The 27,311-nt window shown below is 46.5% G+C and overlaps 1 protein-coding gene across 1 annotated transcript in view; it reads left to right on the forward strand.

Annotated features, from left to right (window-relative positions):
• Window positions 1-27,311, forward strand: part of dgki (diacylglycerol kinase, iota) — a 252,405-nt gene that overhangs the window by 124,394 nt on the left and 100,700 nt on the right. The window contains exons 12-13 of the mRNA XM_063058282.1: window positions 11,008-11,068; window positions 15,909-16,022. Of these exons, the coding sequence (XP_062914352.1) occupies window positions 11,008-11,068; window positions 15,909-16,022 (175 nt within the window). The remainder of the gene's footprint in view (window positions 1-11,007; window positions 11,069-15,908; window positions 16,023-27,311) is intronic.

The following is a 27,311-nucleotide window of genomic DNA, read 5'->3' on the forward strand; positions in this document are numbered from 1 at the left end:
TGTCTTGGGAATGAATTCAAAAGTTTAAAGGTTCGTTTATTATCAAAGTATACAACTCTGAAATTATTCTTCTCTGGGTAGCCACGAAACCAAGAAAGAAAAACAAGGCAGCATGATCATTAACCCCCAATTCCTACCTCCCCGCACAAAAAAAACAAACGAAACAGATCAGGTATATCGACCCCCAAATTCCCTCCCCCACACAAAAAAAAGGAAGAAAGATCAGGCAAAAAAAAAACATAGAATATAAAAAAACTATAAGACTGAAAAATGTCCAAGTCCACATCCAAAACACAGAAAACCTGGGTAACATTCTCTGGGCAGAGCAGCAGGCTCTCCCCTCCCCGGTAGCAGAGCAATCACAGGGCAGGCAGCCGGTAGTTGCCTTCCGCGTTTGGCTCTTTCATTGCTTTAATCGGCACACAATGGGAGCTTTAATCGGTGAAATGGAGTCGAACATCAGCTTGCTCCCCGTCCCGCCACCTGCTCACTATGAGGTTTTGCGCATGCTGCCTCGGTCTTCCGGAATCCTCTCAGAGACTATAGGGTGCTAAAGCACTCAAAAGATCACCAAACTTCTGTACTCGCCCCGAGGTTTCAATCCCCCTCATCGCTTTAATGGGCGAAATGGAGACAGACATCGGCTTGTCCACAGTCTGCTCACCGCCTCTGCCTCCCAGAATCCTCTCAGAGACTTTAGGGTGCTGGAACGCCCAAATGATCTCCAAACAGCAAATGACAGGTCCAACCGTTCCAGAATCACATCCAAGACAAAAAAAACTAACGTAAAAGACATAAAAGAAGTGAAATTTATGGTTTCATGATCTATCCAGAAGATGTTGACCGAAGGAGTATTGTACGCAGTCACCATCTTGATTGACCAGAAGGTGTTTTCCACAAATTCACCACCTCTGGCTCAAAAAATTCCTCTTCATCTTTCTTATAAAGGGATGTCCTTCTATTCTGAGTCTGTGCCCTTTGGTCCTAGACTCCACCACTACAGGAAATATCCTCAACACGTCCATTCTATCTAGACCTTTCAATATTCAGTGAATTTTAATGCGATTCTCCCCCGCCCCCAACCACCTCCATTCTTCCAAATTCCAGTGAGTACAGGCCCAGAGACATTAAACATTCCTCATGTTAACCGTTCTATTCCCAGGATCATGCTCGTAAACCTCCTCTCCAGTGCCAGCACATCCCTGCTTAAATAAGGGGCCCAAAACTGCTCACAATACTCAAAATATGGTCTGATAAATGCCATACAAGCTCAGCATTACATCCTTGCTTTTATATTCTAGTCTTCTTGAAATGAATTCTATCATTCCATTTGCCTTCCTTACCACCAACTCAACCAGAAAGTTAACCTTTATGGAATCCAGCCCTTTGCCTTTTCCACTTATCCACACCCACCTGGCTTCACCTATCACCGTCAGCTTGTGCTCCTTCCCCTCCCTCACCCCATCTTTTAATTCCAGCATCTTCCCCCTCCCTTTCCATTCCAGGTGAAGGATCTCAGCCTGAAACGTAGACTGCTTTTCATTTCCATAGATGTTGCCAGACCTGCTGAGTTCCTCCAGCATTTTGTGTGTGTTGATTTAGGGAATCATGCGTGAGGACTCCCAAGTCCCTTTGTGCCTCCAATTTTTGAATTCACTCCCCATTTCAAAAATATTCAGTACCTTTATTCCTTCTACCACAGTGCATGGCCATACATTGTATTCCATCTGCCACCTCTTTGCCCGTTCTCCTTTCAAACGCCGCTCATTTGTTAACCCTTTCATTCCCAGGATTATTATCATAAATCTCCTCTGGGCCCTCTCCAAAACTAGCAAATCCTTCATAGAAATGGTCCCAGAAGGATTTAGTACAGGCCGACCCTAAGTTATAAAGAGCTGACTTGAGCAAGTGTTCAGAAGATCAGCAGGTGGATTTTCCAGCTGTTGTGGGGCTGTGGTAAAGGTCAGGCATATGGGAATTAGGTTCACACAATATCTGAATGGTTAAATTAAACATCCTGGGTTAACTGCATGTTGCCCTTGGTTAGCCTATATTTTAATTTAAATACATTGCCAAGATCCTTCATTTCAAATTGTAAATTGATTTATTATTGTCACATGTACCAGGATGCAATGAAAAACTTGGTTTTGTGTGCCATCCCTATAGATCATTTCAACACATTAGTGCATTGAGGTAATACAGGGAAAAAGCAATAACAGAATGCAGAATAAAGTGTTACAGTTACTGAGAAAGGGCAGTCCAGGCAGTCATTAAGGTGCAAGGCCATAACAGGGTAGATTGTGAGGTCATGAGTTTGCCCTTATGGTCTTAGGAGGTTGTTCAAGAGTCTTATCACAGGAGGGTAGATGCTTTCCTTGAGCCGGGTGGTAATTGCTTTCAGGCTTCTGCACGTTGGCAGGGGGGAGAAGAAAGAATGATCAGGGCGGGCTATGTGTTTGCTTTACCGAGGCAGTGAGAAGTATACGTAGACAGAGTCCATGAGGAGAGTGGTGAGCTGGTTTCTGTGATGCACTGAGTCATCTTTACAACTCTGCAGTATCTTGGTTTGGGGCTGATTAGGGCATAACCAAGCTGATTGGATACTTTCTGTGGTATATCAATTAAAAATTGATATTGGTCGGCGGGGACATGCCAAATTTCTTCAGCCTCCTGAAGAAGTAGACTGTTCGGGGCACGAATAGGTCTCAGGAATGAAAGTCTGTGGTTACCTGGTTGAGGACCTGTAAAACAACTGAGAAACCCCCAGAGATCAAGTCTACAATGCTAATTAGTGCAATTAAACAATTGTGGAGTTTACTGTAATTAAGTAATTGCTGTATACAGAGGTGATTTGCCTTAGAGCTTTCTGACAATATACTTCATGGATATTGCCCACGCAAAGGTTCCAAACAAATGTACAGTTGGCTTTGCATGAGGTATCTTGACGACAATGTGCACTCTTCAAGGTGAGATCAGACTTCTCCTACACAATATGTACAGTGATTTGGTTACTGGATTAGAAATCCAGCAGGTGAGAGTTCAAACACTGCTGTGGAAATTGGGAAAAGTTACCCTTCAGTGTAATCAGAGGTGGAAAATAATCTATCCTACACTCAAGTCATGACAGAAGTGGTAAACTCCATCAGCGTATGTTGTAGTTAAAATGGTATGCATGGGCGAGTCTTTTCTACCATTGTCTGTACGACTGCAAGTAAACATAAACTGTATATATCAGAAATATGGAATAGAAACAGCAAATACTGGAAACACTCAGCTGGTCATGCAGCATCTGTGGAGAAAGAAGCTGAGTCATGCAGTGTTAGTATTTATTTCAAGAGGACTAAAATATAAAAACGAGGATGTATAAGGCGTTGGTCAGGCCACACTTGGAATATTGTAAGCAGTTTGGTGCCCCTTATCCCAGAAAGGATGTGCTGACTTTGGAGAGGGTCCAGTGGAAGGTCATAAGAAGGATTCCAGGAATGTAAGAGGAGCATTTGAAGGCGCTGGGCCTGTGCTCACTGGAGTTTAGAAGAATGAAAGGGGATCACATTAAAACATATTGAAAGGCCTCGAAAGAGTGGATGTGGGGAGGATGTTTCCTGTAGTGGGGGTGTCTAGAACCCGAGGGCACAGCTTCAGAAAAGAAGGATATCACTTTAGAACAGAGATGAGAAGGAATTTCTTTTGCCAGAGGATGGTGAGTCTTAGAATTCGTTGCCACAGCCAGCTGTGGAGGCCAAGTCATTGGGTATATCTGAAGCAGTGGTTGATGGGTTCTTGATTAGTAAGGGTATTAAGGGTATCAAATGTTACAGGAAGAAAATAGGAGAATGGGGTTGAGAGGGATAATAAATCAGCCACAATGGAACGGTGGAGCAGACATATTCTGCTAATATGTCTTGTGATCTTATGGCCTTAATGTTTCAGGACTGCAACCTTGCAGCAGAACTGATGGAGGGTCATCCGTATTAGCTCTGTTGTTCTCCTCACAGACGCTGCTTGCCGTGCTGAATATTTCTAGCATTTGTTGTTTTCATTTCAGTATGGTTGGAAGGTTCAACAATTTGATCTGACAATTCCTGAGCATTCAAATTAAAATATACATAATATCATGTTGGTTCCAGGGGATGAGGGGATTAACCTCCAAGGAGAGATTGATTCACCTGGGACTAGAGTCATAGAATAATACAGCACAGAAACAAGCCTTTTGGCCCCTCTAGTCCATGCCAAACCATTAATTTGCCTAGTCCCATCAACCTGCACCAGGACCATAGCCCTCCATACCCTTCTCATCCATCTACCTACCTAAATTTCTTTTAAATGTTGAAATTGAACCTGCATCCACCACTTGCACTGGCAGCTCATTCTACACTCTCACTGCCCTCTGAGTGAACAGGGTTTCCCTCATGTTCCCCTTAAACACTTCACCTTTCACCCCTAGCCCACGAACTCTAACTGTATTCTCACCCAACCTCAGTGGAAGAAGCAACACACATCAAAGTTGCTGGTGAACGCAGCAGGCCAGGCAGCATCTCTAGGAAGAGGTACAGTCGACGTTTCAGGCCGAGACCCTTCGTCAGAACTAACTGAAGGGAGAGTTAGTAAGAGATTTGAAAATGGGAGGGGGAGGGGTAGATCCAAAATAATAGGAGGAGACAGGAGGGGGAGGGATGGAGCCAAGAGCTGGACAGGTGATAGGCAAAAGGGGATACGAGAGGATCATGGGACAGGAGGCCCAGGGAGAAGGAAAAGGTGGGGGGGTGGAAACCCAGAGGATGGGCAAGGGGTATAGTCAGAGGGACAGAGGGAGAAAAAGGAGAGAGAGAGAAAGAATATGTGTGTATAAATAAATAACGGATGGGGTAGGAGGGGGAGGTGGGGCATTAGCGGAAGTTAGAGGTCAATGTTCATGCCATCAGGTTGGCGGCTACCCAGACAGAATATAAGGTGTTCTTCCTCCAACCTGAGTGTGGCTTCATCTTCACAGTAGAGGAGGCCGTGGATAGACATATCAGAATGGGAATGGGATGTGGAATTAAAATGTGTGGCCAGTGGGAGATCCTGCTTTCTCTGGCGGACAGAGCGTAGGTGTTCAGCAAAACGATCTCCCAGTCTGAGAACCTGAGTTATAGAGTCCTTGAAAGTGAGCCTGTAGCTTGTGGAATCGTCCCTTCTGTACAGGCCACACCTTCTCTGGAAGGGAACCCGATGATCCAATAACCTGAAGCCTTCCCTCCTGCGCCGACTCCTTACGCACATGTTAAACTGTATGATCTTCCTATTTCTAACCTCACCAGCATGTGGCATGGGTAGCAATCCTGAGATCTCAACCCTGGAGGCCCTGTCCTTTAACTTAGCACCTAACTCCCTGAACTCACTTTGTAGGACCTCGCTATCCCTTCTACCCATGTCATGGGTGCCGACATGGACCACAACCTCTGGCTTCTCACCCTCCCACTTAAAAATTCTGTGGACTTGGTCCGAGATGTCCCCGACCCTGGCACCCAGGAAGCAACATACCATCCAGGAATCTCGTTCTCGTCCACAGAACCTTCTTCTGTTCCCCCAACCAATGAATCCCCTATCATTACAGCTTTCCTGTTTCCCCCCACCCCCCCTTCCCTTCTGAACCATAGAGCCAGAGACCTGACCACTGTGGCTTTCCTCTGCTAGGTCATGGCCCCAGCGTTATCCAGAGTGGTGAGGGGTACACTGAATAGTTGACTATGCCCTTTCCCCCTTGTGATGGTCAACCAGTTACCTGCATCCTACACCTTGGGCGTAACTACCTCCCTGTGTGTCCTGTCTATCAACCCCTCTGCCTCCTGAATGATCCAGACTTCATTAGTTCCAGCTCCAGCTTCTTAATACGGTCTGTTGGAAGCTGCAGCTGGATGCACTTCTTACAGGTGTATTCTTCAGGGACACTGGAGGTTTGCCAGCCTTCCCACATCAACCAAGATGAGCATTCCACTATTCTGCCTGGCATCCACACTGCTCTAACTGTGCAATAAGAAATAAAGAAAGAATGAATAACAGAGAAACCTACCTATGGCCTACGTTTCTCTTCGCCAGAGACTCAACCCCCCCCCCGCCCCACTCTAACACTGGCTCGCTCACACAACAACGGCTCCGCTTAAACCTAACTTATTTGTATTGGGCCTCTCCAAGTGCCTTATTATGCGCAATCCGTTGTCTCCTCAGAGACTGTGGTGTGCAAAATGTCCCAACTGCCCGCGCTCACTTCTTTAAAGCTCTGTGTCCTTCTCTGCAATCCAATGTCTCCTTGGGGACTGTGGGGCACAAAATGTCACTATGTGACCATACTCACCGGAATTCAGAAGAACAAGATGGGATCTTATAGAAACATATAAAACTATGAAAAGGATAGATAAGATAGAGGCAGGGAGGTTGATTCCACTGCTAAGTGAACTAGAACTAGGGGACATAGCCTGAAGATTCAAGGGAATAGATGTAGGCATATTTCAAATGGTGCAGCTGTAAGAGTACCTCAGATTATGCAGGTATGCCCGATGATGTTAATTTAGGGATGTACACATCTCTTCAACTTTCCTTCTGGCAAGCAAGTTAATGCTTCAAATCTGATGACTTAGTATCAAGGGAACCAGGTGCTTTTGGTTATGTAATACAGGTAACATAGCAGTGGATCAATAGATTCATGCACCTAAGGACATTCTCGCTTGAATATTGGTGTGGAGATGGATGGGAAAATGCACCCGAAGAAGTTGGATCTTACCCTGTGCTAAATGCACGTGCCTGAGAGTGGGCCCGGTTTGAAGTGGATCAGCCTACAAGGGCTGACCAGGCCGCAGGCATCGAGACCTGAAGCCCTAACCTGACAGCTGTCACTTACGATGATCCAGGAGGAAGCCATTCATCCCTTCGCTGAAAACTGAGGTGTGTAGGAACTCCCTGCTGAACCTCTGGAATTCCCTAATGTGGCTGTGATTGGTTCAGGCATTATAGCAAGATTTAACATAGACTTGGACAGTTACATGGATTGGAAAGGTGTAGAGGGATATGGGTCAAATGTGGGCAGATGGGACTAGCTTAAGATGGACATCCTGGTTGGCGTGGATGAGCTGGACTGAAAAGCCTGTTTCCCTGCTGTGTGATTTTACAACTCTGCCCCAGAAGGTTCTGGAAGCTACATCAAAAGAGCTTTTACAAGTATATTAAGAGCAAAAGGATTGTAAGGGATAAAATTGGTCCTCTTGAAGATCAGAGTGGTCAGCTTTGTGCGGAACCAAAGGAAATGGGGGAGATCTTAAATAGGTTTTTTGTGTCTGTATTTTCTAAGGAAGCTGGCATGAAATCTATGGAATTGAGGGAATCAAGTAGTGAGACCATGGAAACTGTACAGATTGAAAAGGAGGAGGTGCTTGCTGTCTTGAGGAAAATTAAAGTGGATAAATCCCTGGGACCTGACAGAGTGTTCCCTCGGACCTTGAAGGAGACTAGTGTTGAAATTGCGGGGGCCCTGGCAGAAATATTTAAAATGTCGCTGTCTACGGGTGAAGTGCCGGAGGATTGGAGAGTGGCTCATGCTGTTCTGTTGTTTAAAAAAGGATCGAGAAGTAATCCGGGAAATTATAGGCCGGTGAGTTTAACGTCAGTAGTAGTTAAGTTATTGGAGGGAGTACTAAGAGACAGAATCTACAAGCATTTGGATATACAGGGGCTTATTAGGGAGAGTCAACATGGCTTTGTGCATGGTAGGTCATGGAGTTTTTCGAGGAGGTTACCAGGAAAGTGGATGAAGGGAAGGAAGTGGATATTGTCTACATGGACTTCAGTAACGCCTTTGACAAGGTCCCACATGGGAGGTTAGTTAGGAAAATTCAGTCACTAGGTATACATGGAGAGGTGGTAAATTGGATTAGACATTGGCTCGATGGAAGAAGCCAGAGAGTGGTGGTAGAGAATTGCTTCTCTGAGTGGAGGCCTGTGACTAGTGGTGTGCCACAGGGATCAATGCTGGGTCCATTGTTATTTGTCATCTATATCAATGATCTGGATGATAATGTGGTAAATTGGATCAGCAAGTTTGCTGATGATACAAAGATTGGAGGTGTAGTAGACAGTGAGGAAGGTCTTCAGAGCCTGCAGAGGGACTTGGACCAGCTGGAAAAATGGGCTGAAAAATGGCAGATGGAGTTTAATACTAACAAGTGTGAGGTATTGCACGTTGGAAGGACAAACCAACGTAGAACATACAGGGTTAATGGTAAGGCACTGAGGAGTGCAGTGGAACAGAGGGATCTGGAAATACGGATACAAAATTCCCTAAAAGTGTCGTCACAGGTAGATAGGGTCATAAAGAGAGCTTTTGGTACATTGGCCTTTATTAATCGAAGTATTGAGTATAAGAGCTGGAATGTTATGATGAGGTTGTATAAGGCATTGGTGAGGCCGAATCTGGAGTATTGTGTTCAGTTTTGGTCATCAAGTTACAGGAAGGATATAAATAAGGTTGAAAGAGTGCAGAGAAGGTTTACAGGGATGTTGCCGGGACTTGAGAAACTCAGTTACAGAGAAAGGTTGAATAGGTTAGGACTTTATTCCCTGGAGCGTAGAAGAATGAGGGGAGATTTGATAGAGGTATATAAAATTATGATGGGTATAGATAGAGTGAATGCAAGCAGGCTTTTTTCACTGAGGCAAGGGGAGAAAAAAACCAGAGGACATGGGTTAAGGGTGAGGGGGGAAAAGTTTAAAGGGAACATTAGGGGGGGCTTCTTCACACAGAGAGTGGTGGGAGTATGGAATGAGCTGCCAGACGAGGTGGTAAATGCGGGTTCTTTTTTAACATTTAAGAATAAATTGGACAGATACATGGATGGGAGGTGTATGGAGGGATATGGTCCGTGTGCAGGTCAGTGGGACTAGGCAGAAAATGGTTCAGCACAGCCAAGAAGGGCCAAAGGGCCTGTTTCTGTGCTGTAGTTTCTATGGTTCTATGGTTCTATCATTGAAGGCACTAATTAAGGAAGTGGACACAGTTTTGATAGATCAGGGCGTTGAGGGCTATGGGGAATGGGCACAGGAGCAGAGATGTGGTCTGTGGGCAGATCAGCCAGGGCAGGCCTGAGGAGCCAAGTGGTCTGCCCCTATTTCCTTCAGCTCTTCGGTTCCGTTTCTTGCCAGTTCTCACCAGTGCAATCCCATCAGTGTCATTCTTATTTTAGTGTAACGTGCAACTTATTCTCCTCACAAGCCCATCTATTCGATCGTTCTGCCACCTACCCACAGAGCAACAACTTACAGTGGCCAAATTGACGCACCATCCAATAATTCATTGAACTACTTTTCGTAGACAAGGTCTACACCTACCTATACCTCTATCTGGTCCCCAGTACTTCCAACTTCTCCAGTTTATCCCACAGTAGGAATCAGTGCTTCCTACTGATGAGCTGATATAGACCCTATAGGCTTGAAAGAGGGCAGAGAACATTTTCAATGATGTTGCTGGGACTTAGGAATCTGAGTTACAGGGGTATGTTGAATGCTTTAGGATTTTATTCCCTGGAGTGCAGGAGAATGAGGGAAGATCTTATACTGGTACAGTGTACAAAATACCGAGGGGCAGGGCACATAAATGCAAGCTTTTCCCCTGAGGTTGGTTGAGACAAGACCTGGAGGTCATAGGTTTCGGGTGAAAGGTGAAATATTTAAGGGGAACCTGAGGGGGAGCTTCTTCATTCAGAGGGTGGTGTGAGTGTGGAACCAGCTGCCAGTGGTGGTGGTGGATGCGGGTTCAATTGCAGCAATTAAGAGAGGTTTGGAGAGGTACATGGGTGGGTTGCTGTGGTCTAGCTGCAGATAGGTAGAACCAGGCAGGACTGGGTCAGCACAGCCTAGATAGGCTGAAGGGCCTGTGTATCTATACTGTAGCGCTCTATGACTCTACTTAGCAGATCATGCAGTGAGTACTAATACTGGAAATACGCAGTGGGTCAGGCAGCGTCTATGGAGAGAGCAATGGAGTTAATGTTTCAGTTCAATTGAGAAGGAAGGGTGGAGAGAACAGAGGGCAGGCTGCACAGAGGGCTAATTGGAAAGGCTGTGAGTGGTCAGGTACAGATCCTCACCCTGCCCTCTGACCCACCATCGATACCTGATCAACAGCAGGCACAGTGTTTTGCTTGTAGAGGACTGCTGCTCCTGTGCCATTACTTCGCAATTCCTGAGAGCCAGGTTCAGTCTTAACTTCCGACGCTGTCCATGCGGAGTTTGCAGGTTCTCCCCGTGACCGTGTGAATACCCACCGCCTGCGTTACCCAGTTCCCTCCCATGTCCCGAAGACGTGCTGGTTGGAAAGTTAACAGGCCGTTGGAAATTGTCCCAAGTGTGTAGGTGAGTGGCAGAATCTGGGAGGTGTCAATAGGAACATGGGGAGAATAAAATGGGATTGGTTCATAGAACAGCAAACTGTGTGTAGGCCATTCGGCCCACAATGTTGTTGCGACCTACTTCATGATCAATCTCACTTTTCCCTCCCACGTAGCTCAAGGTTGGTGTAGGATTGATGTAAATTGTGCCTGCAGTAGCTCTCTACAGAATTCTAGGACGTGAATGTACTTAGTATTTATTTACTGAGATAGGAGAGCCAAGCCAACCAGGAATCATCTCCTCCCATCAGGGGACAATTTACAATGACCAATTACCTGAATGTACAGTACAGACTCACAGCGACGGGAATTGAACCCAGGCCGCCTGCATTGTAAAGCATTGTTCTAACCACTACGCTGCCGTTAGAATTACTTAAGTATCCGAAGCCGGATTCGGTACTCTATATCCACAGTGAGTAGTAAGAATAGTGTTAGTATTATGTATCCAGAATTGTATGGATTTTACTTCAAGGGTGTGAGCTGGGCACATTTTGGTAGCTCAGAACCCCGGAAGGGTACTGTGAATTCTACCTGCTGGTTTTACTGTTTACTTGTGCGATTCTTTGGTAAATGTCTCCTGTTTCCTAAACAGTTTGGAGCTCTACAGGAAGGTAGCCAACCTGCGGATTCTGGCCTGTGGCGGCGACGGAACGGTATGTATGGATAGCGAACGAACCCGTCGATCATATGAACGAGGAAGCGTGCGAGTAATGTATTTGGTTTCCTTGTGGTGTGTGTGCTCGATCAGCGGGAGCTGGTTGTGAAAGGTGGGGGTTGGGGGGGGAAGGTGAATATCTGTACTTGATTCTTCTTGTGGATATCCACAAAAATGCAGAGGAGGACAGAAATCCGCTGCCCGCTTTAAATCCCCGAGGGCTGCGCCTTCCTCCGCAGCTTCATGTTAGAACTGAGGAAAACGAGCCAGTTTTTAAAATCATATTCCACTATTCATCTAGCTCCTCTTGAAAACAATTTAGATTATGCCAATCCTATTAGCAACAGCCAATGCATCAAAGTCTGGGGCCAAACAGAGACTTTTTTCACCATCAGTCTCTATACAGAAGTACTGTTCTGTCAGTGTTGTTTCTTAGCCTGTTTGATTTACCGCTGCTTTGCTCTTTCCTCAGCAAGGTCTAGCTGCCCTTAGTCTTCTCCCTGGGGGAGTGGGGTGGAATCCAAGCCCCTGATTACTGTTAAATGATCATATGAAGAGAGGGAGTGGGTTTTTAGCGCATGGTGGAAGAGACCGGGCAGTTCGGGGCAGTGAGGGTAGTGGGCCGTTTAACTCGGGGGCAATTCACGAATTTCAGTCCAGAATAGGATGAAGTACAGTACTGAGCTTGGCTCGCAGACGCGCCAACCAAGAACAAATGACACGGCCCGGGCCAGTCCTTGCCCTGCTTCATTCATGGTACAGGGAGTGTCCAGGACAGGCTACAGTGATTGAATCTCGCACCCCCGCCCCTTTCAATGGGGCGTAAGTGTTGGTGGGCGCTCTACAAGAGAGCTAATCCTAGGAATCCGTAAAGATCGCGCCCACGGTCGATTAATTTGTCTGTCAGGACCGTCATCCCGCTGGCTCCCAACCCAAGGCGGTGCAGTACATGCTGGGCGACGCACATCTAGAGCACTGCAAGATCGATCTCGGACCCATCCTCGATTCCCTCTGCAGATCACCAGCCTCTTACAGACAACCACAGACTGTTTTCCATAGTTCATCTGTTCAACCGCAGACAAGCACATTCGAACTGGCCTATGCGCAGAGTATGGGCTGATAAGAGTGATCAGTTGACGGTTCTTTGCAGCAATTAAAATCCATTGCCGTAGTGTGCGCCACCGGGGTACGGTCCCTCCTGTAGTAACCTCAAGAACCACTGAAGGACAGGTTGCCGGAAGCTGCGAGAGCTCCCAGCACGCCAGTTTTGACGACGCATTGTCCGGGGATGGAGGGAACCTGAGAAGCTGTTGGCCAACGGGGAATTGGGGTCTTTAGTCCAGCCACACACGAGGAAGGTAGCAGGAAAGTTGATGATGGCTTGCAGTGCATGTTGTCTGCATGGACTTTAGCAAGGCATTTGACAAGGTCCGACATGGGAGATTGGTCAAGAAAGTTCAGTTGCTTGACATTGAAGATGAGGTAGTAAATTGGATTCGACTTTGGCTTTGTGGGAGAAGCCAGGGAGTGGTAGTAGGCGGTTGCCTCTCTGACTGGAGACCCGTGATTAGTGGTGTGCGCAGGGATGGTGCTGCGTCCTTTCATGTTTCTATTCTGTGTCAACTATCTGGATGATGATGTGGTTAACTGGATGACACCAAGATTGCCAGTGTAGTAGACAGTGAGGAAGACTATCAGAGCTTGCAGCAGTTGGAAAAAATGGCAGACGGAATTTAATGCAGACAAGTGTAAAATGTTGCACTTTGGTAGGACCAACCAGGGTAGATCTTACACTGTGAATAATAGGGCACTGAGGAGTGCTATAGATCAAAGGGTTTTGGGAGTACAGGTTCACAATTCATTGAAAGTGGTAGCACAGGTAAATAGGGTCGTAAAGAATGTTTTTGGCACATTGGACTTCGTAGATCAAAGTATTCCGTACAAGGGATGGGATCTTATGTTGATGTTGTATGTTGTATAAAGAAATGAGTGAGGCCTAATTTGGAGTATTAGTGTAGTTTTGGTCACCTACCTGCAGGAAAGATGTAAATAAGGTTGAAAATTTACAAGAATGCTACTAGGACAGGAGGGCCTGGGTTATATGGAAAGATTGAATAGGCTAGGACTTTATTTCCTGGAATGTAGAAGATTATGGAGAGATTTGATAGAGGTATGCAAAATTATGAGGGGTATAGATAGGGCAAAGCGAGCAAACTTTTCCCACTGAGGTTGGGTGGGACTACAACTAGAGGCCATGGGTTGAGGGTGAAGGATGAAATATTTAAGGACAAACATGAAGGGAAACTTTTTCAACCGGGGGCCGTGAGAGTGTGGAATGAGCTGCTGGCACAAGTGGTGCGTGCACACTTGATTTCAACATTTAAGATAAGTTTAGATAGGTAGATGGATGGATAAAGTGTGGGGGCTATGGTCAGGTTGCAGGTTGATTAGACTAGGCAGTTTAAATGGATCTACATAGCATCACAGTACAGAAACAGTCCCTTTGGCCCATCTAATCCCTGCCAGCCTCGTCTTCTACCTACTCCCATCTACTGGAATCCAGACCATTGCCCTCCCTCAGTACCTTTCTCATCCGTGTACCTATACGGATTTCTCTTTATTATTATTATTATTGAACCCACATCCATGACTTCCAGTGGCAGTTTGTTCCACACTCTCACCACCCTCAGAGTGAAAATGTTGCCCTTCATGTTCCCCTTAAACATTTTAACTTTTACCTTAACCTCTGGTTCTAGTCTCATCCAACCTCAGTGGAAAAGCCTGCTTACATAAACTGATCTATATTACTCATACATTTGTTTAGCTCTATCAAATACCCCATCTCCCATGCTCCAGGGAATAGAGTCTGTGTTTTTCTGCGGGAAGAGCTCTGTCAACACCACATTTGTTTGGCTATACCTGAAAAAGTCTATCATCATCCTAAACTTCCCTCTTGCAAATTGTTCCAGCCAGACGAGCCAATTAGTGCCCTTAGCTAATTTTGTTCCCTCATTGCAGCTTTTAAAAGATTATTGGTGGCCCCAGGTGAATGGGACAGGTATGCTGATGGGCAAGGATTGTGTGCCCCCTTGGGGGGGTGGTGGTTAAAGAGAGACTGCACTCTTGCAGTACCTCAGGCTTGCCCTCAAACATAGATCACTATTCCACACCCAGCTCAGCACAGCCATGGGAAACTAACTCTCCTGCTGAATGGATAGCTCTCCATCACCCGTGGGCACCTGTTCCTGAAGTAGATAGAGAGCTGGAGTTCAGGGAAGGGGCTCTATCCCTTTCGACGGCTGGGCTCAGCCACAGCATTGGAGGTGAACTGATGAGGGGCAGCTGGTCAGAAGTCTCCATGCACCAAGATGAATAATGTTGAGACATTAAAGGATGAGGGGTGTAGTGTGTCACCTCTGTATGTGACTTATGATTCCAAGGCTCAGAGTGCAAACTTCCTTTATTCCTGAGTTATTTAGTTTCTTCCCATGCTCTCTTACAACCCTCCCAGCACCCCCCAAATAGTTGCTCCCCCCTTTCTCCTGCCAGGATGGCCCTCCCTGTACTCCAGAAGGTTGGAAACACTCAGCAGGTGAGTCGGCATCTGTAGAGAGAGAACTGGAGTTAACATCTCAGGCCACCTCTCTCTCCGCTCTCCCCTCTCTTGTTCACTGCCATTACCTGATCAGAGGCAGTACATTGTTTGTTTTTGCTTTATTTGTCTCTCCTTTGGGCTCTGGACTTCAATGCCTCTGTTACCCAGTTGGTTGCTTGGTCATTTCAGGGGCAACCTCACTGGTTGGTCTGGAGGCATGGTCGGCTGGTGGCGCGGTGTCATCAGTGCCGGACTCCGGAATGGAGGTTCCCGAGTTCGAATCCAGTTGGCCGCTCCCGAGTACGCTTTCCATCCGTGCTGGGTTGAGTGTTGAGCTCACAACTCAACCTCGTAAAATAAAAGGGAAAAGTACTGCGATATGTCTGTGTGAGGAGTGGCAGAGTGGCGCCCCACACAGCCTTCCGATCCGTGCCTTGTAAGGCATGAAAATGCCTGACGCAGGCCTCTCAGGCCTGGGTCGACGTCATCATCATCATCACCATGTGCAGGCCAGACAGGGTAAGGATGGCAGATCCCCCACACTCTGAAGACTATTGATGGTGAACTACATTAGATTTTTTTAGGTAGCTTGTGGTCATAATTCCTAAATTAAACTCCTGGATTATCAGATGAATTTAAATTCCTCACCTGCCATGGCGGGATTTGAGCTCAGGGAATCTGGATTGCTACTGCGGTAACCACTATGGCTTAACTGCTGTCCTGCCACGGTGCAGTGCTCGCTCTGCACTGAGTGCCTTCTTGGAGATGAACTGCTGAGGCCAGTGAGCCCAGCACTGCGTTGGCAATCGATGGCTGACAGGCCACTGTTGACAGTGAGCAGTGCATTGGAACTGGGAAGCTCAAACCAATTAAAAATTCAATACAAATCAGGTTCCGTTGTATAATTGGATCCCAAGTCTGCTGAGGACTGGAGGTTGGAATTAATGTGTAGTATAAAATGGGTTTTTTAATGTGTAACTTCCTCCAATGCTGTTGTTATTGCTGATATTACAGGTTTAAAATGTCAAATGTGGGCACAGTTTTGAACTAGAAGTTATATAGTTCCTCCTACACTCAATACCCTGGCATGCCTCCACTTTGACATTAAGGGGACGGACTCTGAAGCTGATGTTCAGTGATGTACATTCTCTGTCTCTCTCTTTCTTGCACTCTCTCACCTCCTCTCTTTCCCTCTGTGTCTGTCTGTCTGTCTGTCTGTCTGTCTGTCTCTCTCTCTGTCCAGGTTGGCTGGATTCTTTCCTTGCTGGATGAACTACAGCTCAAACCCCAGCCTCCTGTTGCAGTCCTCCCGCTGGGGACGGGAAATGACCTGGCCCGTACTCTCAACTGGGGAGGGGTAGGTACCTCGCTCACTAGCCCACGGGTGCACATGGAACGATGGTCATCAGAAATCAAACTGCAGATGCTGGAAACCCAAGATAAAACTGGAAGATGCTGGAAACACTAAGCAGGTCGGTCAGCATCTGTAGAAAAGAGAGCTGCAGTTCTGGGACTGAGACTCTTCATCAGAACTGGCAAAGAGGGAACATTAAGTTAGTTTTCAGGAACGGAGAAAGTGGGTGAGAGATGGGTGGGACAAAGAGAGCAGGAAGGGTAATTGGCTCCAGTCAACCATCGCTGAAGGTCTTATGTGTGTCCAAGGCAAAGAAGCAGGCAGAAAATCAACCCACCCTGCAAACTACCTTTTCCAGAAGCTTCATTTTGGAAAGCACTATCAGGCTATTAAAACAAAAACTTCACGCCATCTTTAAAGTTTCTTTCCCCAGGCAGTTAATCTGATCAACCATTCGAGTTAGCACCCCACCCTCCCCAATCTCCCTCTATTCTGATTCTGATTCTGATCCATTACCCCTGTCACTGTACTGTCAACACTTCTAACCAAATGTTATAATGCAGTTTACATTGTAAACACGTGCTGGTATTTATACACATTTTATTCCCAATCTGTACTTTAAATGCTAACTTTATTTTTTATATAATTCTTTATTCTTCATATTTGCTGGAAGTTGTTTATCGTTGCATGTCATTCCAACCATGACAGCAAATTCCTAATAAATGTAGATGAATATGGTGAATACGTTTGATCCTTGATCCTTCATATCTCTGGCCCTCCAACTGCTCCCAGCTTTCAATATTTTCCTTGATGCAACCCCTGACCTGCCACCTGCTTTTACCATCCAGGGACCAAAAAGCAACAACTTGTCGGCACTTCTTCCAGCCTGGTGCACTGAACTGGGCGCTCACCCTCTCCACTGGAGAAATCAGGCACGGATAGGATGATCACTTTGTGGAGCTCTGCAGGGGATCCACAGTACTGACCCTGAAGCCCGTCTCCTTTACTCTCCGTCCCTCTCGCCTCCCCGGCTGGGCTCTCCTGCACCATCGCGGTGAGGCCAAGGGCAGGCTTGAAGACCAGCAGCCCACTTCCCATCCCGGGACGACAGCTCCTTCAGGATATGATACTGTCCCCCGGGTGTTCTGGTTTCCTCCCACAGCTGAAAGATGTACCAATTTGGCGGGTTAATTGGTCATTGTAAATGGTCCCGTAATTAGGCTGGGCGTTGCTGGATAGCACAGCTCAAAGGGCCAGAAGGACCTATTCCACGCTGTATCTCAATGGAAGGGTACGTTGCATCCGGAGTTTCTCCGGTTAGCTGACGATTTCCCTCCACACCTCTCTTAAATTCTCCAACCTTAGGCGACTCTCTTTTTGCATTACTTTGTATGCCAGTGATATTAAACTTCATTATAAGATTCTGAGACTTGCTCTTGCTCTCTGGATCATTAATGGTCATTTCATCAGTCTTCCATCTCTGATTTGGCTCAGTTTTTTCTCCCTCTCCATTGGCACAGCCCGGCCAGCCATCTTGCCTCACAGCTCATAATAGCACATAATTCATCCGTATTTCTCACTGCCACTTTGATCCTTTTGATCTCACCCTATCAGAGGTGTTCCCATCACCCTATCGCTCTCTCCCTCACCTTCTCTGCTACTATAAACTCACTTGTTTTACCTCTTCCTCTCTTTCCCAGCTCTGATGAAGAGTCCCAGGCCTGAAGCATTAACTCTGCTTTTCGGTCCACAGCTATGCCTGACCCACTCAGTGTTTCTGGTGCTGTTATGGGAGGATGGGGCTCGGATCAGTCAGACTGATCACCTGTGATCAGTCAGCCAGTGAGAGGGGTTCTGTGGCCAGGTGCACCGACGGCCGTTGGCAGCAGCTCCTAAAACTGGGAGTGAATCAGCAGAAGTGGGCCTGATGCAGGTGATCGCTGGCTTATTGGGGGAGCTACGCAACAAGAAAACCTCCTGTCTCGTGACTCTCCATAACGCGAAGCAACTTCATCTGCACGTGTCATAAAGAGGGTCCAGAGGAAGTTCAGGAGAATGATCTGGAAGTGAAAGAGTTAATGTTTGAGGAGCATCCGATGGCACCAGGCCCACACTCACTAGAGTTTAGAGTGATGGGGGGGCGGGGGGGAGATCTGATTGAAACCTATTGAATACTGAAAGTCCTAAACAGAGTGGGCATGGACCAGGTGATTACGATAGGAGGAGAAACTAGGACCAGAGGGCACAGCCTCAGAATGGAAGGACGTCCCATTAGAACAGAGATGAGGAGGAACTTCTTCAGCCAAAGAATGGTGAATCTGTGGAATTCATTGCCACAGACAGTATTGGAGGCTGATCACTGGATAAATTTAAAGCAGTGGTTGATAGGTTCTTGATTAGTAAGGTGTCATGTGTAACGGGGGGGGAGGCAGGAAAATGGGGTTGAGAGGGATCATCAGTCATGATCGAATGGTGGAGCAGACAAGATGGGCTGAATGGCCTAATTCTGTTCCTGTGAATTATGGTTTTCTATAAGACGCAAATTTGGGAAAAATGTTAATTTTGTATTCATTTCTCTGGATTGTTTCCATCAGAGTGAGTTTTTGATCTGTACCTCATATTTTTTTGGTAGTGATTTGTGAATTCTAGAAGGGAGATGTCCTGTAACCCGAACAATGGTGACGTGGGGGCTTCCTGTAATTACTTAGTAATGGGAACTGGCATGCTGAGGTACAAAGTAGGAGTGGGCAAATGAAGCAAATTGCATAGCACTTTCAAAGTCTGATGGCAGTAACTAAATGAATGCCCAGTCATGTTCTGCATATTGAGACACTCCTTGCCACCTCAGTTCCAGCAAAACAGGAAATCAGCACCACAGCCACAAACTTCCATCCAGCCCTGTGGTAGTGCAGGACCCAAGGCAGTACAGTACCGAGCTCTTGTTCTGATGTACAATAATGCCCTGATAATCTGGCTTACTGGGATTTTACTGATGGTGGAGCAGCAGATTCTATAGACTGTGGGATGTTACTTCTGGTAATATCCAAATACACTGTTACTACTGTTTCTTTTAAAACAGGGAGTAGCATAATAACTTGTCCAACGAATACAGTGTTTAAACATACAAGCCTTGTCCCCAGCCATAAAGCAACATACATTACTGACCTCCACTCCAACACCCCTCACACACTGGACCCCCACTCCAACACCCCTCACTCTCTCAATCCCCACTCCAACACCCTTCACTCTCTCAATCTCCACTCCAACACCCCTCACACACTGGACCCCCACTCCAACACCCCTCACTCTCTCAATCCCCATTCCAACACCCCTCACTCTCTCAATCCCCACTCCAACACCCCTCACTCTCCCAATCCCCATTCCAACACCCCTCACTCTCTCAATCCCCACTCCAACACCCCTCACTCTCTCAATTCCCACTCCAACACCCCTCACTCTCCCAATCCCCATTCCAACACCCCTCACTCTCTCAATCCCCACTCCAACACCCCTCACTCTCTGGACCCCCACACCAACACTCCTCACTCTCTCAATCCCCATTCCAACACCCCTCACTCTCTCAATCCCCACTCCAACACCCCTCACTCTCTGGACCGCCACACCAACACCCCTCACTCTCTCAATCCCCACTCCAACACCCCTCACGCCCCCAATCCCCACTCCAACACCCCTCACTCTCTCAATCCCCACACCAACACCCCTCACTCTCTGGACCCCCACACCAACACCCCTCACTCTCTCAATCCCCAGTCCAACACCCCTCACTCTCTCAATCCCCACTCCAACACCCCTCACTATCTCAATCCCCACACCAACACCCCTCACTCTCTCAATCCCCACTCTAACACCCCTCACTCTCTCAATCCCCACTCCAACACCCCTCACTCTCTCAATCCCCACTCCAACACCCCTCACTCTCTCAATCTCCATTCCAACACCCCTCACTCTCTCAATCCCCACTCCAACACCCCTCACTCTCTGGACCCCCACTCCAACACCCCTCACTCTCCCAATCCCCATTCCAACACCCCTCACTCTCTCAATCCCCACACCAACACCCTTCACTCTCTCAATCCCCACACCAACACCCCTCACTCTCTCAATCCCCACTCTAACACCCCTCACTCTCTCAATCCCCACTCCAACACCCCTCACTCTCTCAATCTCCATTCCAACACCCCTCACTCTCTCAATCCCCACTCCAACACCCCTCAATCTCTCAATCTCCATTCCAACACCCCTCACTCTCTCAATCCCCACTCCAACACCCCTCACTCTCTGGACCCCCACTCCAACACCCCTCACTCTCCCAATCCCCATTCCAACACCCCTCACTCTCTCAATCCCCACTCCAACACCCCTCACTCTCTGGACCCCCACACCAACACCCCTCACTCTCTCAATCCCCACTCCAACACCCCTCACTATCTCAATCCCCACACCAACACCCCTCACTCTCTCAATCCCCACTCTAACACCCCTCACTCTCTCAATCCCCACTCCAACACCCCTCACTCTCTCAATCTCCATTCCAACACCCCTCACTCTCTCAATCCCCACTCCAACACCCCTCACTCTCTGGACCCCCACTCCAACACCCCTCACTCTCCCAATCCCCATTCCAACACCCCTCACTCTCTCAATCCCCACTCCAACACCCCTCACTCTCTGGATCCCCACACCAACACCCCTCACTCTCTCAATCCCCACTCCCACACCCCTGACTCTCTCAAACCCCACTCCAACACCCCTCACTCTCTGGACACCCACACCAACACCCCTCACTCTCTCAATCCCCACTCCAACACCCCTCACTCTCTCAATCCCCATTCCAAAACCCCTCACACTCTCAATCCCCACTCCAACACCCCTCACTCTCTCAATCCCCATTCCAACATCCCTCACTCTCTGGACCCCCACACCAACACCCCTCACTCTCTGGACCCCCACACCAACAGCCCTCACTCTCTCAATCCCCACTCCAACACCCTTCACTCTCTGGACCCCCACACCAACACCCCTCACTCTCTCAATCCCCACTCCAACACCCCTCACTCTCTGGACCCCCACACCAACACCCCTCACTCTCTCAATCCCCACTCCCACACCCCTGACTCTCTCAAACCCCACTCCAACACCCCTCACTCTCTGGACACCCACACCAACACCCCTCACTCTCTCAATCCCCACTCCAACACCCCTCACTCTCTCAATCCCCATTCCAAAACCCCTCACACTCTCAATCCCCACTCCAACACCCCTCACTCTCTCAATCCCCACTCCAACTCCCCTCACTCTCTCAATCCCCACTCCAACACCCCTCACTCTCTGGACCCCCACACCAACACCCCTCACTCTCTCAATCCCCACTCCAACACCCCTCACTCTCTCAATCCCCACTCTAACCCCCCTCGCACTCTGGACCCACACATCTACAGAACCTCTTGTGTTAAGAATTATGTTTGATTGTTCAGGCCACTGTAGTCAGTTGGTTCACTCACATTGTCTGGCTGCATCAACGGTGCAAACTGTTTGACAATAGGTCACTTGTTGTCATAACAAGCCATTGCCCCTTTAGCCCTCCGAGAGGGTATCATTGTTGCGAGTCAGCAAGAGAGCCGAGTAGTGGAGATGAGAACTATTGAATGGACTTTATTTCCACCATTCTTGTCATTCTATCTAGATATAACGGAGCAGTAGATCAGTACTGGGCAAGGATTAGTGACACTCTCTGAACTACCAAACCTTGGCTGACAACGTAGAGGGGACAGGTACCTGGAACTTCAATGCCAGTGGATAGTATTAATCAGGCCCCATACTTCATTAGCATAACTTTGAAGCTGATATAAACCTTAACGTTCCCCTTCCTGAGGTCCACAATCTTGCTGATGTTGAGTACAGAATTGTTGTAGTGGCATCACTCACCCAGCCTGCCTGTCTCACGTTAATCTTTAGCTGGGTTTCTGAGACCTGGAGATAGCAGCCACTCTGTGGCACAGCTGATCGAACAGCCACCTCACATCTTCAGCGACCCAGGTTTAATCCCAACCTCTTCTACTGTCTGTGTGGAGTTTGCATGATCTCCTTGTGGGTTTCCCCCTAGCTTCCTCTTGCATCCCAGATAGATATGGATGGGTTAACTGGCCACTGCAATGGCTCCTATTGTGGAGGTGAGTGATAGAACCTGGGAGAGTTGTTGTGAATGTTGGGCTGACTCTACAAAAGGTTTAGTGTGGCTGGGTGGTTGATAGTAATCATAGACCTGGTGGGTTGAGGGGTCGGTTTTCAAGCTGCATGATTAAGATTAGTTTTATTTGTCACATGTACATGGAAGCATCAAAACATATAGTGAAGTTCATCATTAGTGTCAACGGCCAACACAGTCCGAGGATGCGCTGGGAGTGGCCTGCCAGGGTCAACCATGCTTCCTGTGGTAACAACTTACTATCCCTAACCCGTACATCTCTGGTATGTGGGAGGAAACCCACATGCTCACAGGGCGAATATACAATCTCCATGCAGATGGTGCCAGAAATTGAACCCCAATCGCTGTTCGCTGGCGCTGTGATGCATAGTGCTAATGGCTGCGTTATCAGGCAGCCCCCCCGCCGGATGTACAAGATAGATTTAGAATTAGGGAAGCCTTTCAATGATTTGTTAACAGGAAACTCCTGCATGCAATGAGTGACAGTAATTTGGAATCATATTGCACAAACTGTGATTGATTGCCAATTTCAAATCGAATGACGATGCAAAATTATCGAACAAAGTCATAGGTCAAGGATATGGTGTTAAGTCAGCAAAGGTCTCACTGACTGGTGAAAAAGGCTTCGTCGACCTACCCCTTATGTTATTGCTACATTTTCACAAAAGGATTTGTTCCAGATATTTTTGTTCCCATTTTTTGCAGCTGGTTCTTTCAGGGATTATTTTACGAGCTTTGATAGTGGAAGAATTAATCCAACTCTCGATGGAATAAAAGCCTCTTTCTTTATCTAAACCTGATATTGCTGAAGCAAAGTCTGTTTTATTAATGTGCGAGATATTTGCTTCAAAAGAGAGCTATCATTTGATATAAGAACTTAAACCAGCTTCAGAAGGACTGGAGGTGCTAAGTGGTTCATTTAGCAAACAGTGTCATACACTTGAAACAAAGAGTTTCTAGTTTCCATTGCCTGTAGATTTAATTATCCTATGTAACTGCCCAACATATGATGGTACTTTAATAGTAGAGACAATAGAGGGCTTTGGGATTGGATATTGAGGAAACTATTTTTAGAAATTTGTAATTTCTATTCCAAGTCTGCTTGTATATGTTTTGTCACTTCTAAGCAATTTCATGTAACCCCTTACTTGTCTCTGGTTTCTGGTAAGGTGGGACAATGCCAAAGCTAATAGTGCCAGTACTAGAGACCTGGCATCAATCCTGGGACCTCAAATACTGTGCTTGCAAAGTTTACGTGTACTCCATGACCACATGAATTTCCTCCATGTACTCCGGTTTCCTCCTATGCCCCAAAAATGTGTGGGTCGATAGGTTAACTGGCCATTGTAAATCAACCCTAGTGTGTAGGTGAGTGGTGGAATCGTGAGGAGGAGAGCAGAGGAAGATCTGGGGAGAATAAAATGGGAATTAAAGTAGGACAGGCAACATCGAACATTACAGCACAGTACAGAACCATCAGCTCACAATGTTCTGCTGACCTTTTAACCTTCTCTAAAATCAATCTGACTCTTCCCTCCTATATAGCTCTCCATTTTCTCTATCTTCCATGTGCCTATCTAAGAGTTTCTGAAATGCCCTTAATGTACGTAGCTCTGTCATCACGCTGCCAGGACATACTCTGTGTAAAAAATAGTATACTTCTGACATCACCCCCCCCATGCTTTCCTTCAATCATTCTAAAATGATGCTCCCCTCATTTTAGCTATTTCCACCTCGGGAATAATTGTATCTGCCTATCTGCTTAATCTATCTTGTATACCTCTATCAAGTCACCTCTCATCCTCCTTCACTCCAGAGAGAAAAGCTCTAGCTCAATCAGTTTATCCTCGTGAAATATACCCTCTAATCTGGACTATGGTAACTGATTAGGATTAGGATTAGTTGATGATCAACACTCACTCAATGGGTTGGTTGCCCAGCTCTCTGGATGTGTATCAAAAACAATTGTGGGAGGTAGGAAAGAGAGGAAAGGAAAAATACTTGTTGGAAAAGGCTCTTCATTAGTCCACACAGGAGGAGTGTCATTTATTATGTGCTTCAGAATCCTTTGTTTTATTGGGGAACAGAAAAGTGTTTTGAAATTTTGTGGGCAAGGGAGACAGTTAGTGGAATGTCAGGAGAAGTCACAAGGACAGATGGGTTGAATAACCAATGGACAGTGCCTTGAGAAAGTGTTCAGCTCCCACATTTTACTGTCACATTTTCCAAATGTAAAATATATTGAATTAGGATTTTTGAGCTAATCTACAAAACATTGTGCATCATGTCAAACCAAAAGAAAAATTCCAAAACTTGTCAACAAGTAACTAAAAATTAAAAACCAAAATTGTGAGATTGAATAAGTATTCATCCCTTCTGTAATTATTACAGTAACTTTCCTCAGGTGCAGTATTGTATATTACCTTACCAACTTACCCAAATTTGTTGATATAGAGAATTAGAGGATCACATGTTTTCAATGCATTCATAAGAGTAAGTACCCCCTCTCCCTGTAAGGTCCATCAGTATGGTAGATTTTCAACAGACCAAACCAAAATGAATACAAAAAAGCATTCAAGGTAAGTCAGGGAAAAGATAATAGAGATGCACAAACCTGGGGAAGGGTATAAGACCTTCTCAAAGGCACTGAATGTACCTGGGAGTTCAGTGCAGTCCACTGTGAAAAGATGGGGAATAAGTATGAACCATAGCCACTCCGCCGAGATCAGTGCATCCCTCTAAACTTCACCGCTGGAGAATGGCACTTATAAGAAAGGTTACTGTGATGCTAACAGTCACTCTGAGTGAGCTGCAGAAGTCAATGGCTGCAACTGGAAATGAAGTTCATGGCTATACGATCTTTTAAGGCCCTCCACAAAGGGGTATTTATGGAAGTGTGGCAAGAAAGAAGCCCTGGCTAAAAAAAAGAGTATATTCTCGCCCATCAACAAAACATCGCTTAGAAGTTACTTTAAAGATGTGGAAGAAGGTTTTGTGATTGGATGGGACCAAAGTGGAATTTCTTGGCCTCAACACTAAGCAATATGTGTGGTGTTAATCTAATACTGCACACCAGCCAGGTTACAGCATCCCTACTGTAAAGAATGGTGGAAGTAGCATCATACTGGGGGGATGCTTTTCAGCGGCAGGGACTAGAAATCTAGTCAGGATTGATGGCAAGATGAATGCTGCTAAATACATAGAGATCCTGGATAATAACCTGCTAGCCTTTGCCAGAAAGCTTAAGTTCAGGAGGAAGTTAGTCTTCCAGCGGGACACTGCCAGAGGAAATACGGAGTGGCTTCAAATGAAGAAAATTGATGTCCTTGAGTGGCCCAGTTAGAGTCCTGACCTTAACCTAATCGAACATCTCTGGCAAGACCTCAAGATTGCTGTCCACTGCTACTCCCCAGCTAACCTGGCACAACTTGAATGATTTTGCAAGGATGTATAGGCAAATCTTACTCCATCACGTTGTGCACATTAATGAAAAAGACTACTGGCTGTAGTAGCTGTGAGAGATGGTTCAACTGAATATTCAGCAGGGGGGGGGGTGGTGATGAATACTTTTGAACTGCTGACATTTCAGTTTTTGAAGTTTTATTTAATTTACAATTTTCCCTGTATTTTGGTGCTCTACTTTGCAAAAAGGAGCATGTGATTCACAAATAAAAATTCTCAGTTAAATTGACCAAAATCCCTGATTGTAATACTCATTGATATGAACAAAGGGCTGGGGGCTGAATACTTTTACAAGGCACTGTAATTGTCCCTTGTGTAAGTGAAAGGTAATACCTGGATGTGCCTTGGAGGCTCCACTCTAGCTAGTGATGCAACCAGTTGGAATATTCTCCATGGGGGATGCAAGCAGAATCAGAATCGGGTTTATTATCACTGACATACTGTATGTCATGATTTTTGTTTTGTTTCATTAGGTACAGGCATAACAGATCACTGTAAATTACAATAACAAATAAATAATGCAAAAGAGGAATAGTGAGGAAGTGATCTTGGATTCAGGTCCGTTTAGAAATCTGCTGGTGGTGAGGAAGAAGCTGTTCCTAAAATGTTGAGTATAGGTCTTCATTCTCCTGTACCTCTTCCACGATGAGAAGAGGGCACATCATAGGTGGCGAGGATCCTTAACAATAGATGCTTGCTTCTTGAAGCACCATCTTTTGACAGTGTCCTGGACGGTGGGAGGATTGTGCCCATGATGGAGCTGGCTGAGCCTGCAACTTTCTACGGCTGTTTTTGATCCTGTGCATTGGAGGCTCCATTCCAGACAATGATGCAACCAGTGGGGATGTGCTCCATGGTACACCTGTAGAAATTCGCTGCAGTCTTTGGTGACATGCCAAATCTCCTCAAACACCAAATCAAGTGTAGCAACTGGCATGCCGTCATTATGATGGCATCAATGTGGTGGCCTTAGGATAGAACCTCTGAGATGCTGATGCCCAGCAACTTGAAGCTGGTCATCCTTTTCACGGCTGACCCCTCAGTGAGGACTGGTGTGCGTTCTCCAAACTTCCCTGACTTCCCATTAAATCCCACTAAAATGGGATTCGTGTGACAGGATGCTTGATGGTTGGCACAGACTTGATGGGCTGAAGGTTCTATTCCTGTGCTATAACTCTCTGAGCCCAGACTCCATGTTAATATGCAGTAGGGAGTTGGTGAGTCAGGCAGCCCTCAATGGCTCAAGCTGCCCAAAGTGAGATTTGACCTCACCAGACTGCAAGGGGTGTTATTTCAATGTGTAGTGCAACCGAAACCAACCGCTGCTGTGTCAGTATTCGTTGTAGCAGCTGACATTGCCAGTGCTTCTGTAGTTCTGCTGTTTGGAAGATAGTGTTCCCAGACAGTATCTAACAGTACAGACAATGGGAAAGGTATATGTACTTGATTTTGGATTGGGAGTCTGCTCAGATTAATATACAGGGTGCTTGTTTCTAGCAAATAAATGTTGTCTCTCACTACGCCTGCTTCACAAAATGTCCTCAGAGGAAGATGCCAGCATTACTCACCATTGACCAAAGCCCTCAATGGGGAGGTGGTTCAAC

The sequence above is a fragment of the Mobula hypostoma genome, chromosome 9 (assembly GCF_963921235.1).
Source record: "Mobula hypostoma chromosome 9, sMobHyp1.1, whole genome shotgun sequence".
NCBI lineage: Eukaryota > Metazoa > Chordata > Chondrichthyes > Myliobatiformes > Myliobatidae > Mobula > Mobula hypostoma.